This window comes from Dicentrarchus labrax, unplaced genomic scaffold, assembly GCF_905237075.1.
Source record: "Dicentrarchus labrax unplaced genomic scaffold, dlabrax2021, whole genome shotgun sequence".
NCBI lineage: Eukaryota > Metazoa > Chordata > Actinopteri > Moronidae > Dicentrarchus > Dicentrarchus labrax.
Genome location: NW_026136720.1, coordinates 6,672,014 through 6,685,003, shown reverse-complemented (window position 1 = coordinate 6,685,003; position 12,990 = coordinate 6,672,014). Strand labels below are relative to the sequence as shown.

The following is a 12,990-nucleotide window of genomic DNA, read 5'->3' as shown; positions in this document are numbered from 1 at the left end:
GCTGCTTAATATCACAAAGAAAACCCACTGAAAGAGGAAAGAGAATGCACTGTACTAAGTAAGAAGAACGTAGGCCTATTTTATCACCCTGGAGCAGGGTGTCACAAAATATTATTGCTACAGACCCAGGCCTGTGGAGCTGTACAGTATATCTGCTATTAGGCTATAGTAAGTATCTGTCTTTAGAGGCTTTTAACTTCTTCAGAACATTACAGCTGACAATTTCTATTTCTGTTGTAGTCATCTAGAATAGACTAAGAGGAAAACAGCTTTGCTTTTAACACCCTGCTCAGTGATTCAGAAACTGAGCTCCATGCAGTAACCGAGGTCTGAGCAGTAACTGAGGTCTAACAGTAAACTGTAAAGTCTGCACTGTCACGAGATGAGTTCCTTTAGCTGCTCCAGAAACTCTATTGGTGACCTAGTTCCTGGGCCACAGATCCCTCACTTCCAGAGTAAATTATAGTGGGTGTACCTATAAACCCACAGCATGCTGTTTCTCAGGGCATATTGGCTCCCCAGCATCTCATACTCCAAGTTGCTCACTCAGGCCATCTTAGTGTAGATGATAAGAGGGGTGATGGACCACGACACTGCAGGGGATCAGCTTCTGGGTTTGTGCTGATTGTCTTTGGTGCAACTATTGTTGTATGGTGGCATTTTCCTACTCAGTGATCAACCTTTCCTGACTTCCTTACTTTTTCCAAAAGCCAACCGTGGTTCTAACTCTCCTAACAGTTGAATTGTGGTGATTTCTCTGATTGCTCCTGTCAATGACTTGGCTACACCTAGTTGCACCGTAAACAACGTTTTGAAATAGTTTGTGCTGAGTGAAAGTATGCTGCATTATTCTTTTAGGTGCTTGTAATCAGAGCTAATAGTTGTGAAATAATACTGTGAAATAATAAAAAAAAAACAGTAGAAAAACATGCAATAATTACATGTAGCTATGTAAGTGGACACTAGATGGCAGTATTAACCAGGAATTGTTTTTGGAAAGGCCTTCAGGTTTTTATTTGCTTTGGATTCAGCTGTCTCAGCTCTGGCCAATGTTTGACACAAAGAGTAGTTTGCAGTTATTCTGCCCAGCATGTGTTCAGTCAATGTCTCAAGTTGATTGACAATACAATTAGCACAGTGCTGTGTAAAAGAGTGTAAAAATGTTAATATCAGCATGCTCATGTTTAGTGGATAGCCTATAATGTCTATAATGTTCACCAACTTAGTTAAGTATTATAGCATGCTAACATAATTAGCTCTAAACACAAAGTACATTTGAGGCTTGTGGAAGCCTAGAACGGCTGTGCTTGCAATTATTTTCTAATGGCGTTATCTTGGAATAACAAAAGGCAGATTTCTGTAGGAAATTAGATAATTTATCACAAGATAACGACTTTTGTATCCTCGAAATCATGGGGTAATTGTGAAGAACTCGAAAAATAAGCATCTAGTTCATTATTTGCATTGCATTTATTCTCTGTACTTAACACTGTGATCTTTTGCACATACTATATTCTGCACTAACAGCTTCCATTTAAAATAACAACATAAAAATAACAATCATATTGCAAATATTGTTTCTTATTGTCTTTATAATAATTTTCGTATGTTATTGTGAATTTTCTATTTATGCTTCTTGAGCTACAGTACGGTCTTTCGTCTTTATTTATATGTTTCTTGTTCTATGTTTATTGTCATGCACCACATATGTGAAACCCTTCTTGGCAATAAACCTGATTCTGATCCTGATTTGATCACACCTGATTTCAGCCTTCAAGATCACTGTCATGACTGTCCTGGGGTAGATTCATAACTAATAAACAAAAAGACAAGAGTTGTTACCGGAATGGACCTCTGAGAGTTAATTTAATTGAATGCATTCTTTCATGCATTGTCCGTTATTTTGAACCAATGTTTCATCTATATTGAGCCTTGCATGCTGGCTCTATGATAAATATTATAAGCAAGAGGAAATGATTATCTTGTTATCTTGGGAGACAACGATATTCAAAAATAATTCTAAGGATGGCCGTTCTTGTCTTCCGTTATAGTCAAGTCAACAAAATATTGCACAAAAATTTGGTCTGATGACTAGAAGGGATTGCCAGAGTTATTACAGTCCATCCTAAGGGGACATATATAGCCAACCAAATGTTATGGCAATCCATTCAATAGTTGTTAAGACATTTCACTCACAAATGTAATGTAAACCTGATGGCGACATGCATTGTCTGGGAGCCATGAATGACTGTACAAAAGTGCCAATCAATCCAGGAAAAGTCCACCTAAGGATACCTCCACTGGGCACCATTAATATCTGTACCAAATTCCATGGCAATTCATCCAATAGTTGTTAAGATATTTAAGTCTGGACCAGTGTGGTGGACAGACCAACAGACCATCAGTTGGCTTGAAAACAGGTCACTTGGTTTGTCCTTAGGCTTCTGATGGGTTTTAACTAGAAAAAGGCTTTTGCCACAAAATCACCTTTTTTAATTACCTCATTTGGAGTTGTGCTGCCTCTGACATGCTGCTCCTTCTAAATTAAGTTTGATTAAAGCACTCCCTTGGCTAGAAAGGCTAATTTGCGCCCCAACATAGACATGAAACGGTTATATTAAATTATCCTCCAGGACTATATAAATGACCTTCAGGGTGAGTTTTATAACCCAATTTAGCTGCTTTCATTTTTACAAGAACTGATTCTCCAAAATTATTTGGTGCCCAACATCGTAGCATTTTTATCCTCAAAGGATCAAGGTGTTATGGGGATTCAGTGATGTTACTGAATTAAAATGATTAAAATCAATCTCTCTGTCTGAACCTGTAGAAAGAGGGCATTACTGTTATGAAGACAGATCTGTCTCAATTTTTCTGTGTTTTTTTCCTTTTAAATTATAGGATAAGATCTGATTTAATAACAGTAACGTGTGTGACAATGTCCCAGATTGTGTGACAATACCAGGTGATGAGGACATGCTTACTAAGTAATCCTCAATGATAATCTACTAAATTGCCCAAGATTTCTCATGAATACTCGACATCCTACTTAAATATCTCAGTCCCCTTTCACCTCTGTTGTCCAATGTGTCGCTGACCTTTCTCATCCCACTGCATCCTTTGGTGCTGTGGAGACCTTCCTGTGAACCTTGCAGTAATGTATGGGGATAATCATTTACACCGCTCACATTCAGAGCAGAGAGAGAACCTCCTAAAACTTAATATCAATATGAGGTTGATTTGGAGATACATGTTTTTTCTGTCACACATCCAGCACTGTCCTTTGTATGACCTTGACAGACTGAACATTAGTGTGTCCTTTATATGTAATGGATATCTACAGTATTCACATGCTTGTAATGTAGATACGGACAGGCCTTTTCACCGCAGACACGTTGACTTGTCGCCGTAGGATAAGGGCAGGTGTAACTAAAAACACTGACTGTGACTCTGTTCTATTCCCAGTAAAAGTGATAGTGTGGCAGAGAGCCAGCATGAACAACACCATCAAACTGATGCAGCCAAATTGAATTCAGCCAACAATGATTTTGTTTATTTGTTTGTTTACTCATTAAGATCCCTATTAGTTTATGCATAACATTAGCTATTCTTCCTGGGGCCCACACAGTTTACATGGTGACAATACAATACAAATATACACATTCACATTGCTCATCACAATACACTAACACAACACATTGTAATGTATCTCTACTGTAAATGAAACACAACAATTGACACAATTTAGATAAGACAAACATACAAAAAATAAATAAATCAAACAACAACAACATTTAGACCAGCTCCAACAGAATATATCATGATTTAACATTAAATATGATTTCACACAGATCAACTATGGAAACCTGATACACCAAATATTACTTTACTTAATTACTAAAGTTTTGCTTCTCTTTAAAAACCATATATATGATGTTATGTAATATGTTTTGGTAGTGAATTACATTCTGGCATTGCCCTGTATCTTACTGTGCGCTGAACTGATGCAGTTTTGGATTGAAGACTTGTAAGATGGCAAATTATCTCCTGTATAAAAAGATCTCTCCGCAGTGGAGAATATATGATTTTAGTTGTCAGAAATGTTCCCTGAACAAAAAGAATTTATATTTTGTTATTCGTTGAAATTCTATGCCACAAAGCCATTTAAGCCTCGTGCCCTAACAAATAAACTGAAGTTTGACTGCACAACACCAGGGATCACTGTTGCTCCAGAGACATCCAACCTGCTGTCAGATGCAGAAGCTACAGCCTCACTACATCTTAGATGTAAAGCAGCCACAGTCCCACAGATCTGTGAGCACTCTCCAGTTCATGGAGTATGTTTTTTTTTACCAACACATTAGATTTTTTCCCACCCAATATTTGCAGTAGACCTCGACATTTTACAGTTATTTGCACTGAACTGGTTTTGTCAATATTACAGTGTGACTGCAGTTATTTTCAGTACATTAACTTAAACCAAATACCTCACTGTTGTTGATGGAGAATAAAGAATATTCTTATTAATATCTTAAACTGTACTTGTATCTTTCTTGGATCTCCTTTAAGGTGGAGTAGGGTTCATGAAGATTACACTGAGCCTGTGGGTTTAGAAGAAAAAATCTAAATGGCTAGGTCAGACCCTGTGAGTGATCCCAGCTAAATGACCTTGAAAGTAATTCAGATCTTTTCAATGAGTTCCCCGCCAGAGGAACAGAGAAGGATACATTATGCATGCAATCTATTATTAATGGTCTTGAGTCATGTTACGATCAGACATGAGCCCTCAGAAAATATCTGAAAAGCCTGATCCTCTGGTGGACTTGTCCTCTAAACATGATTATATAAAAGTACCTCCTTCTACATTAAGTGATTTATTATTCACCACAACTCATGTCGTTGACATGAAACATTTGACAGCATTTATGCATCAAAGCTCTTCCAAAGTTTGGATACATAGAGTTTTCCCACATTTAAACTAGGCTGTAGACAATAAAACAAGCACTGTGATCACTGTTTACATCGCTTTTTATTAATAAGCCTTATCATGGGCTGGATCAATGACTTTTTATTGATCCTCTAAAGCGATCCAATTAAAACTCTTTGCTGCTTCATCCCGAGAGTCCATTGGCTGACAGCTGTTCTCGGTCCTCCACCGGCCCGCCCCCAGGTGTCAGGCACTGCGCTGGTACAGCACTGTGCGACTGTTGATGCACTGTAGTGAGATACTACTCTTTAACTTTACGCGACAGCCCTGGGTGGACTTTTCCTAAAAAAACAGAATAATAATTGTCAGCAGAGCTCGCGCAAGGCGCGTGCGTATTCAAACTCCATCGTCTTGAATATTTTCCTCCACTTTCCCAAGCCCTCCTTTACAGTATGAAGTGCAGTTATGGCAAGGAGTAGCAAGACAGTAGCGAGGACCCTGGAGGATTTGACGCTAGACTCGGGTTATGGTGGAGCCGCCGACTCCTTCAGATCTTCCAGTGCGTCGTTGTGCTGCTCAGAGGCACATGGGGGGAATCACTGGCATTTAACCGACTCGATGCACAGTCGACACAACAGTCTGGACACTGTTAACACGGTCCTGGTCGAAGACGGCGAGATCCTGGAGAGCACCGGGCAGTGCGCTAAACTACCCGAGCTTGAGGATGTGCCGTGGAGCCTCGGGGAAGTGGCGAGCGCACTGAGCAGGGACGAGGAGATGAGCCTGCCGACCCCCCCGCAGGACGTCCTACTCAGGCTCTCGGTGCTGGTCAGCCGGGCCCTGGTCAGGGTCGCCAAGGAGGCGCAGCGCCTGAGCCTGCGCTACGCCAAATGCACCAAATATGAGATACAAAGTGCCATAAAGATCGTCCTGTCGTGGACCGTCTCCATGAACTGCATCAGCGCGGCCCTCAGTGCCTTGTCCCTGTACAACATGAGCACGGAGGAAGACAAGTTCAGCCGCGGTAAGTCGCTGCGCTGCGGACTCATCTTCAACGTGGGGAAGTTCTTCAGGTGGATGGTCGACAGCAGGGTTGCGGTCAGGATCCACGAGCACGCCGCGATCTACCTGGCTGCGTGCATGGAGAGCCTCTTCCGCGATGTGTACGCGCGGGTGCTGCGCAGTGCGCTGCTGGAGCGGGATAACGGGATCCCCAAGTTCACTGTGGAGATCCTGGAGCAGGCCGTCAACAGTGATGCAGAAATATGGGGGTCTCTGCTGTCCTGGCAACACCTGATCTGTGGGAAGAATGCAAGCGGTGAGTTACGAATACTGTATGTCCATGCAACAGGGTCCTTCTCCACTTCATATCCTTACAGCCACAGATTTTAAATCTCTATGCGTAATGTGTCACCTGTATGAGTCCCCCTCTCATCTCACAAGAGATTTTAACATCATTAACAGGGTAATGATGGATATACTCCAAACAGTAATATATTAATGTAACAAGGTAGGTCATCCAAACAAATCTGCATGAGGATTTATACAATGAGGTCCCCTGGATTCAGTTCCTACCAGATCTCTGATATAAAACAGTTAAATCTCTCAATCTCTCTCTTGGTGAGGAATTGTGAACTTTAAGTCAGATACATCAGTGTAAGTGTGCTGAAATAGTGCAAGGGAGCTGCGGAAGCTGCAGGCAGGTGACGGCTGAGATCCGGATAGGAGAGAGCAGTCTTCTTAAGGCCAGCTTTCCTCTTCTGTCGCCTGTGCAGTGTTACATTGCAAATGTTATTCTCTGATACCCTTCTTATACTATTTGTGGCTGTTGTGCTGATGCAGAAAATTATAAAGCAGGGCCCGATATCCACGGGCTTAATGCCTCACTTTGAGAGCTTTCAGTGAGCTCTCCCTGTTGGTTTCCTACAATGATGCCCTGCAGAGATGAGTTTTATTCTTTTCACCCAAAGAGGAAGGCAGTCTTTCATCCCTGTGTACATTTGCTGATTCTGGTGTACACAATACCTTCCCCAGTAGTTTTCACATAAACCTCCAAAGTGCTAAGAAATACCTTTTGGTGTGTGCTTTGAAAGTAATTGTATTCAAACCTCACTGCCGCTTAACCAGTAATACATCACAAACCACTCCAACACATGCTTGCCCCTGTTTTGATGGATGTTGTAAAAGTGCTGCTGTGGCTCCTCTTGCAACAGGTTTACGTAATAAAAGGCCTTGGGGGACCTATGTGCTATCATGCATTATGCAGAGTGATGTGAATAAAACTGAGTTATAGAGTGAGGGAGAGAAAGAGAGACAGACAGGCACACAGAGAGAGAAACTTAAGAGAGACTCTGTGACTGTATTGATGAATCACCAACAGAAGCCTGGCATCACGAGAAGAGCACTTTATTTTACTGTACCTCTTACAGTGAAACAGTTTTGTCAGTTTGTTTACCCTTTTTATGTCTGGTTGCTTACATTAGTACATAACTGTAAGGCTTCAGCTGCACAGTCAGAATTAAATTCACATAAATATGCATTTACTCACTGTGTATCTTGACACATTGTGCAAAAATGCCAAGACAGTCCACAGAAACTGCAGTATGCCATCAGAGTTTACAGTATGAGCAGCTCATACCATACAGTATTAAGTGTCAATATTCAGTCACTCAGCACTCTCAGGCCACTTGGCATGCAGTGAGGCTACAGCTGTAGAAGAGGTGTGGTGAGTGTTCAGTGGTGCATTGGACCAGTGAATACGATGAGATGCAAAAAAAACCACATCAAGGCTAGAGTAATGACCAAGGCTAGAAAAGTGGCATTGTGCATGAAGTCCATGGTGTGTGTAGTTCACTGAGTAGTAATTGAATGAAAATGTCTCTGAAAGCTGCTAAAATCTACATTTTTATAATAACAATGCATCAGATGATCATGTGTAATGTGGAGAGAGCTTTAGGATGTCATTTTTCTCAGTTTGGTTTTTCCAGCACACGTCATTGCTTTGGTTCACTCTCACCGCTCTCTGACTGTATAGTACCAAACTGTTCAAGGCTGTATTCAATATTTTGGCAGATTTTAAGATGCATGCTAAATAAGCACAGTTATAAATCTATGTATTTGCCCTTTTCTGCTATTGTTTGGTAATTAACACAGCCACCCTCCAAGTTTGCCATCCAAATTAAACTTAAAGTGATAGTATGTCAGTGTGTTCACAGCTTGTCCCTGCTGCCCCCAAGTGGCTAAAAAGTCAGTCATTGCAGCTTTAAGACTTCAGAGGATGACTGGTTAATATGGGAAATTCCAGTATTGTGGAAGATTTCGTCCTCCACCACATTTCTTACTGTGACACTGCAGGACCTCTAAACCTTAAGATGTCCTCTATCTGCAGTGACAGATAAGGCCGAGACACAGCCACATCATTTGTTGTCTTCGCAGTAAAATCAAACAGCCAGTCAATCCGAGGGTGGGTTGACCTTAACCGAGCCACTGCCTGCCAAATTGAACCTCCGTATCGCTCCATCCATTCTCTCCGTCTCTCTGTGCCAAGTAGGTGTAATTGAGGTGATTTTTCCACATTATGCTAACGCTAGTAACCCAGCTTTGTCAGGAGGCCTTTATGAATATCTTTATTGCATCTCTTCCACCAAAGATAATTTCCTTTTTTTGTGCTGTCACAAATTCAATTAAATAAGGTATTGACTTTGTAGGGTGTTTTCCGTTTGGAACTTTTTTGCCTCTGTCAGGTACGTTAGTAATGAGCTATACAAATTGGGGTGCTTGTACTCTTAAAGCAATAGTTTGGCATTTTGGAAAAGGCTTTCCTGCCACAAGTTAGATGAGAAGATTCATATCTGTATAGTAATTAGAAAGCTACAGCCAGCGGGCAGTTAGCTTAGCTTAGCATAAAGTGTGGAAAAGGGATTTTTTAAAAACCGGAGTATAAAAACAATACTTTGTGGTGTTATGGGGCTATGTGGCAGATCATTTCTTGGCCAGGAGAACTAACTTCCCTCATGTTTCAACACTGGTTGCCTGGTAACCGCATGGTGACGATGAGGCTTCTGCAAGAAATGTTCTAAGTCTGAGCTAAGCTAACAGGCTGCTGGCTGTAGCCATAAATGTACTATGATGTGAGATATGCAAGTGGTATCAATCTTTTCATATAACTCTTGATAAGAATGTGAATACCTGGGTTTCCCCAAAATGTTGAACTATTCCTTTAAACCCCCAAGAGTGATCCATAATAGAAGGCTCTGTAGTTATACCGTAGGCTATATAGTGTATCGGTGTGTATGGATTCAGATCTTTGAAGCTCATCAGTTTGTATGCACAAGGGGAAAAAAATGTTCTTGGTTGTTTCATGAATTGATATGTCAGGCCTCAACACAAGATCCATAATTACCCTATGCTATAATGTCTGTTCTCACCTACCTCACCTCACAGTTCTGCACTGGCACATCTAGCATATGGCAGGCCTCCCACACACAAGCCCAAAACACACACTCTCACACACATACACATACATCAAGATGTCAGGGGCTCCTCTCACCATGTCTGACTCAGTGTTATTTGCAGGTGGGTGTTGGATTTCCCTTCTCCGGCTGTGGTATCCTGTCTGAACAGGAAACTACTCTATATGGTGGGATATTTCTTATGGCTCCCACTAGACACAGGAACACAGTGATTCTTTGATTTCCTTAACGATGTGTGCATGTCACAGAAAAAGTTTAGTGGAACATGATATCCATCGCTCAGGGATATGTACCACCCTGAGGACGAGTTTCTAATCACACTTTAGGTGTGAGATGACTTTCAAGTCTGGGCAGAGCTGGTTTGGTTGAAAGATTTTAAGGAAATTTTTACCCTAAAGTCATCTAAAACAAGTGTAGGTAATTTACCTTGCAATTCATGGCCCATTTTGTTTTATGGTGGCGCTTTTTTTTATTCACATACACAGGTGGCTAAACACGCACAACGTGATGTTGAAATACTTCCAGTGCAGCTACAGTTGACAGGAATTCTTTTAGCAAACTAAATCATCAAGAGTATACTTTTTTTATGTACAAAGTGGAACATTTCAGGAACCCCATGCTAGGTAGCCTTAATCTGGTGGGTAAATATGACATATTTGATGCTGCTATACTCAGTATTTTTATATTGAGGAATCTGTGAAGTGAAAGGGGGTTCCCTCATAGCGGCCAACCCATAGAGGATTATCATCCGACTTTGCAGTTCCCCCTCAGCTTTATGGAGCATTTAAGCATTATAGCTCATTGTTTTGGTTTTCGGACCCACAAAATATACTGTTTTGGTTCATTCTCGCTTATTATTTTTGCAGTGACATCGGACAATCATTGTAGGGCAGTCAAAGATACTTCTCTACCAATGGCAGCCTCAGTAGAAATTCAATGCAGCCACAACCTGGAGCTGTTGTCAGTTGCATGTGTAATATAAACCCTGTTGAGGGGTAATTTGAGGTAATTTGAACAACCGGGCATGCTGCTCTGTGGCATTGTTCTGTCTTCACTCTTACTGTTTCTTGCCTGGAAAGCATTCTTCACTATGACTATCCCTAACAGACAGTCATCTCTGAGTCTTGTCAGAAGGCACTCTGCGAAATGTGGAAAATCAACTGAAAAGGCAAATTTGGGGAAAGTGGGTACACAAAAATAGTAAATTATAGCACTGTAGCACATCTCCTGGAAATCATTGGACCATTACAGTGTGAAATGTGTACCCGAGGTGCAATTTTCCTTATAAAGTGTTATGTTCTAACAGCACAATATGATCTGGTTGACCCTACACTTAGCATTTAACATTCAAAAGTGAGACCTCACTTTTTAAAATTTCCCACACAGACATCCTGTGTGAAAACCAGAAGAAATTGGGTATTTGTTGAGGGTATGATGTGTATGCTATTAGAATAGTGACACTTTACTGCTCATCTTCAAGGTAGTTTTGTGCTGATTTAGTATCACTTAACAGGGGTGAGGGAGTGCAGGTCCCATGCTATTCACAGGTCTTTTGTTCCTCATCCAATAGTCGGCGTTGCAGTGTGAGGTTGGTGCCTGGTGCACACATGCTGTGGGGAAGGCAGGCAGACAGGAATGACTGCTTGCGGCAGGGGTACCACTCTGTACCAGTGGAGACCAGTCCCCATTATGTCTGGGAGTGAGATATAACATATCTGTGGAAGGGAAACCCTTACACAGCAGCACACCCGTGGGCATATAAGGCAGCAGCATACACACAGACTGATTCATACACACAGAGAGGGACACACACACATACACACACACACACACAGAGAGTCACACATGGCCCAGGAGGAGATCTGGTATTAATTGCAAGTTTAGGAGGGGAATGAGGAATGCTGATGTGACATGGAGTCTGGTACGGCGAGGGAGAGCTCCAGCCAAGTTTACTTCAGTTGATTAAGAGGAGACAGGTGATTGAATACAGTTAATTCTGCGCTAAGCTGGCAGCACCAGTGAGGGTGTCTTTTTCTCTTTTGTTACCATCTTTTTTTCCCTCATGCACCTCAGAGGGTTGTATAAAAAGTTTTAGTAGCACAACGTCACTCATTTCTGTGCGTGCTGATACATGCAGCTGGTGGACTGGCATTAAGCTCAGTGTCAGCCAGCCACTATATGAATGTGACTGCAGCCATTTTGAGCAATTAACAGACACAGAGAAAAAAAATGTATCCTATTGAGGACACTTTCAGTGGTCATTCAATGCAGACATCATATTTTTTAGCTTCTAAAGAAAAGGAACAAAATATTGCAGTCTGGGCCAATTTAACCAGTATTTATGATTTTGAAGGCAAAAAACCACAGTGGTATTCTGTAAAAGTGAAGCTGCTGCAGCAGGACTAATTTTGAGGTTTTTTCCCCTACTTTTCATGCTTGGCCTTTTACACTGAAATGCGATTTACTAATTTATAGCCCTGACAAAGTCAACCCAGAAAGTGTGCTTTAAGGTTTAGCCACTTTACTTCACTTTATTTCTTTGGGAGGGATTTGTTTCCCTCTGGACTAAATCTTCTGGGATGACTGATTTTTTTAATTTTCCAAGTGCACAGGTAGGAAATTCACCTTTCTCAGTATTCTGCATTAGCTCCAGACAAAGCAAATATACCAATGCTAGACCAGAATAGTTGAACAATTACTCTGCACTCCGGCGCCAAATCCAGTGAAGCTGTGGCTAAGAAGGAATTGTTCATGATGTCAACTTTGGAAGAAAAGCAGAGGGAGAGAAAGAGGCACAGATGGCAAGGATCAAAACAGGAAAATCCATAAGAGAAGCTGTGGGTGACAGATGAGACCCAGACAAGCAATGACTACTTCTTATTATAGCAGGAAGAAGACTCATGGGCAAACAAGTACCAGCAAGTGGATTAGTTTGGTGAAGCATCAGTATCTACTGCACAGTTTTTTTGCAGCTCTGAATTCCTATTGTTGTATAGAGGGAAATGATCCAGTTTAAATAACAGCCAGTCTGGCTGGAAATTATGAAGAAGATACTGGTAAACAAGCTTTTTCTTCCCTCTTTGATGTGAGCTGAGCAAAATTCAGAGGACTTGTCTTCTTTAGAAAAGTGATATGGCTGATAGACAAAGTGGCATTTCAGGACACGTCAAGACACCTCTAGATTCACAGTTGATGAACTATGGGCCAAATGTGTCTGCTGTCTGTTGTGAACAAAGCAGGTTTTTCAGCAAATATACAATGCCATCTCATGCTGTGGCCATGCAGCACCAGTCACAAGCAGCGCTATGCTAATCCAGTTTTGCCTGCATCATCTCACCTGCTGTTGTTTAATCACAGTAACACAAATATGACAGTCAGAGGACCAGCCGGCAGCAATGTTGCTGATAAGTTCATTACTTGTGAGAAAACCATCTGCAGTGACAGTTAGCCTCCTCTGGGTGTGAATGCTAATCCTCAGCTGATAATACTGTCATATCAGGACATCATTTCTCCAAATCAACCAGCAGTCCAACCCCACACAGAGCCAGTCAGTCCAGAAATCCATGTGAAGAGGGGCTCTTATCTGCCCAG

At 41.5% G+C, this 12,990-nt stretch overlaps 1 protein-coding gene across 2 annotated transcripts in view; it reads left to right on the top strand.

Moving 5' to 3' along the window:
• The first annotated feature begins 5,210 nt into the window (after nt 1-5,210).
• The window catches only part of btbd11b (BTB (POZ) domain containing 11b), a 69,097-nt gene continuing 61,317 nt past the window's right edge, over nt 5,211-12,990 (top strand). For both annotated transcript variants that reach the window (XM_051382239.1, XM_051382238.1), the window contains exon 1: nt 5,211-6,245. In XM_051382239.1, the coding sequence (XP_051238199.1) occupies nt 5,393-6,245 (853 nt within the window). In that variant the 5' untranslated portion in view covers nt 5,211-5,392. The remainder of the gene's footprint in view (nt 6,246-12,990) is intronic.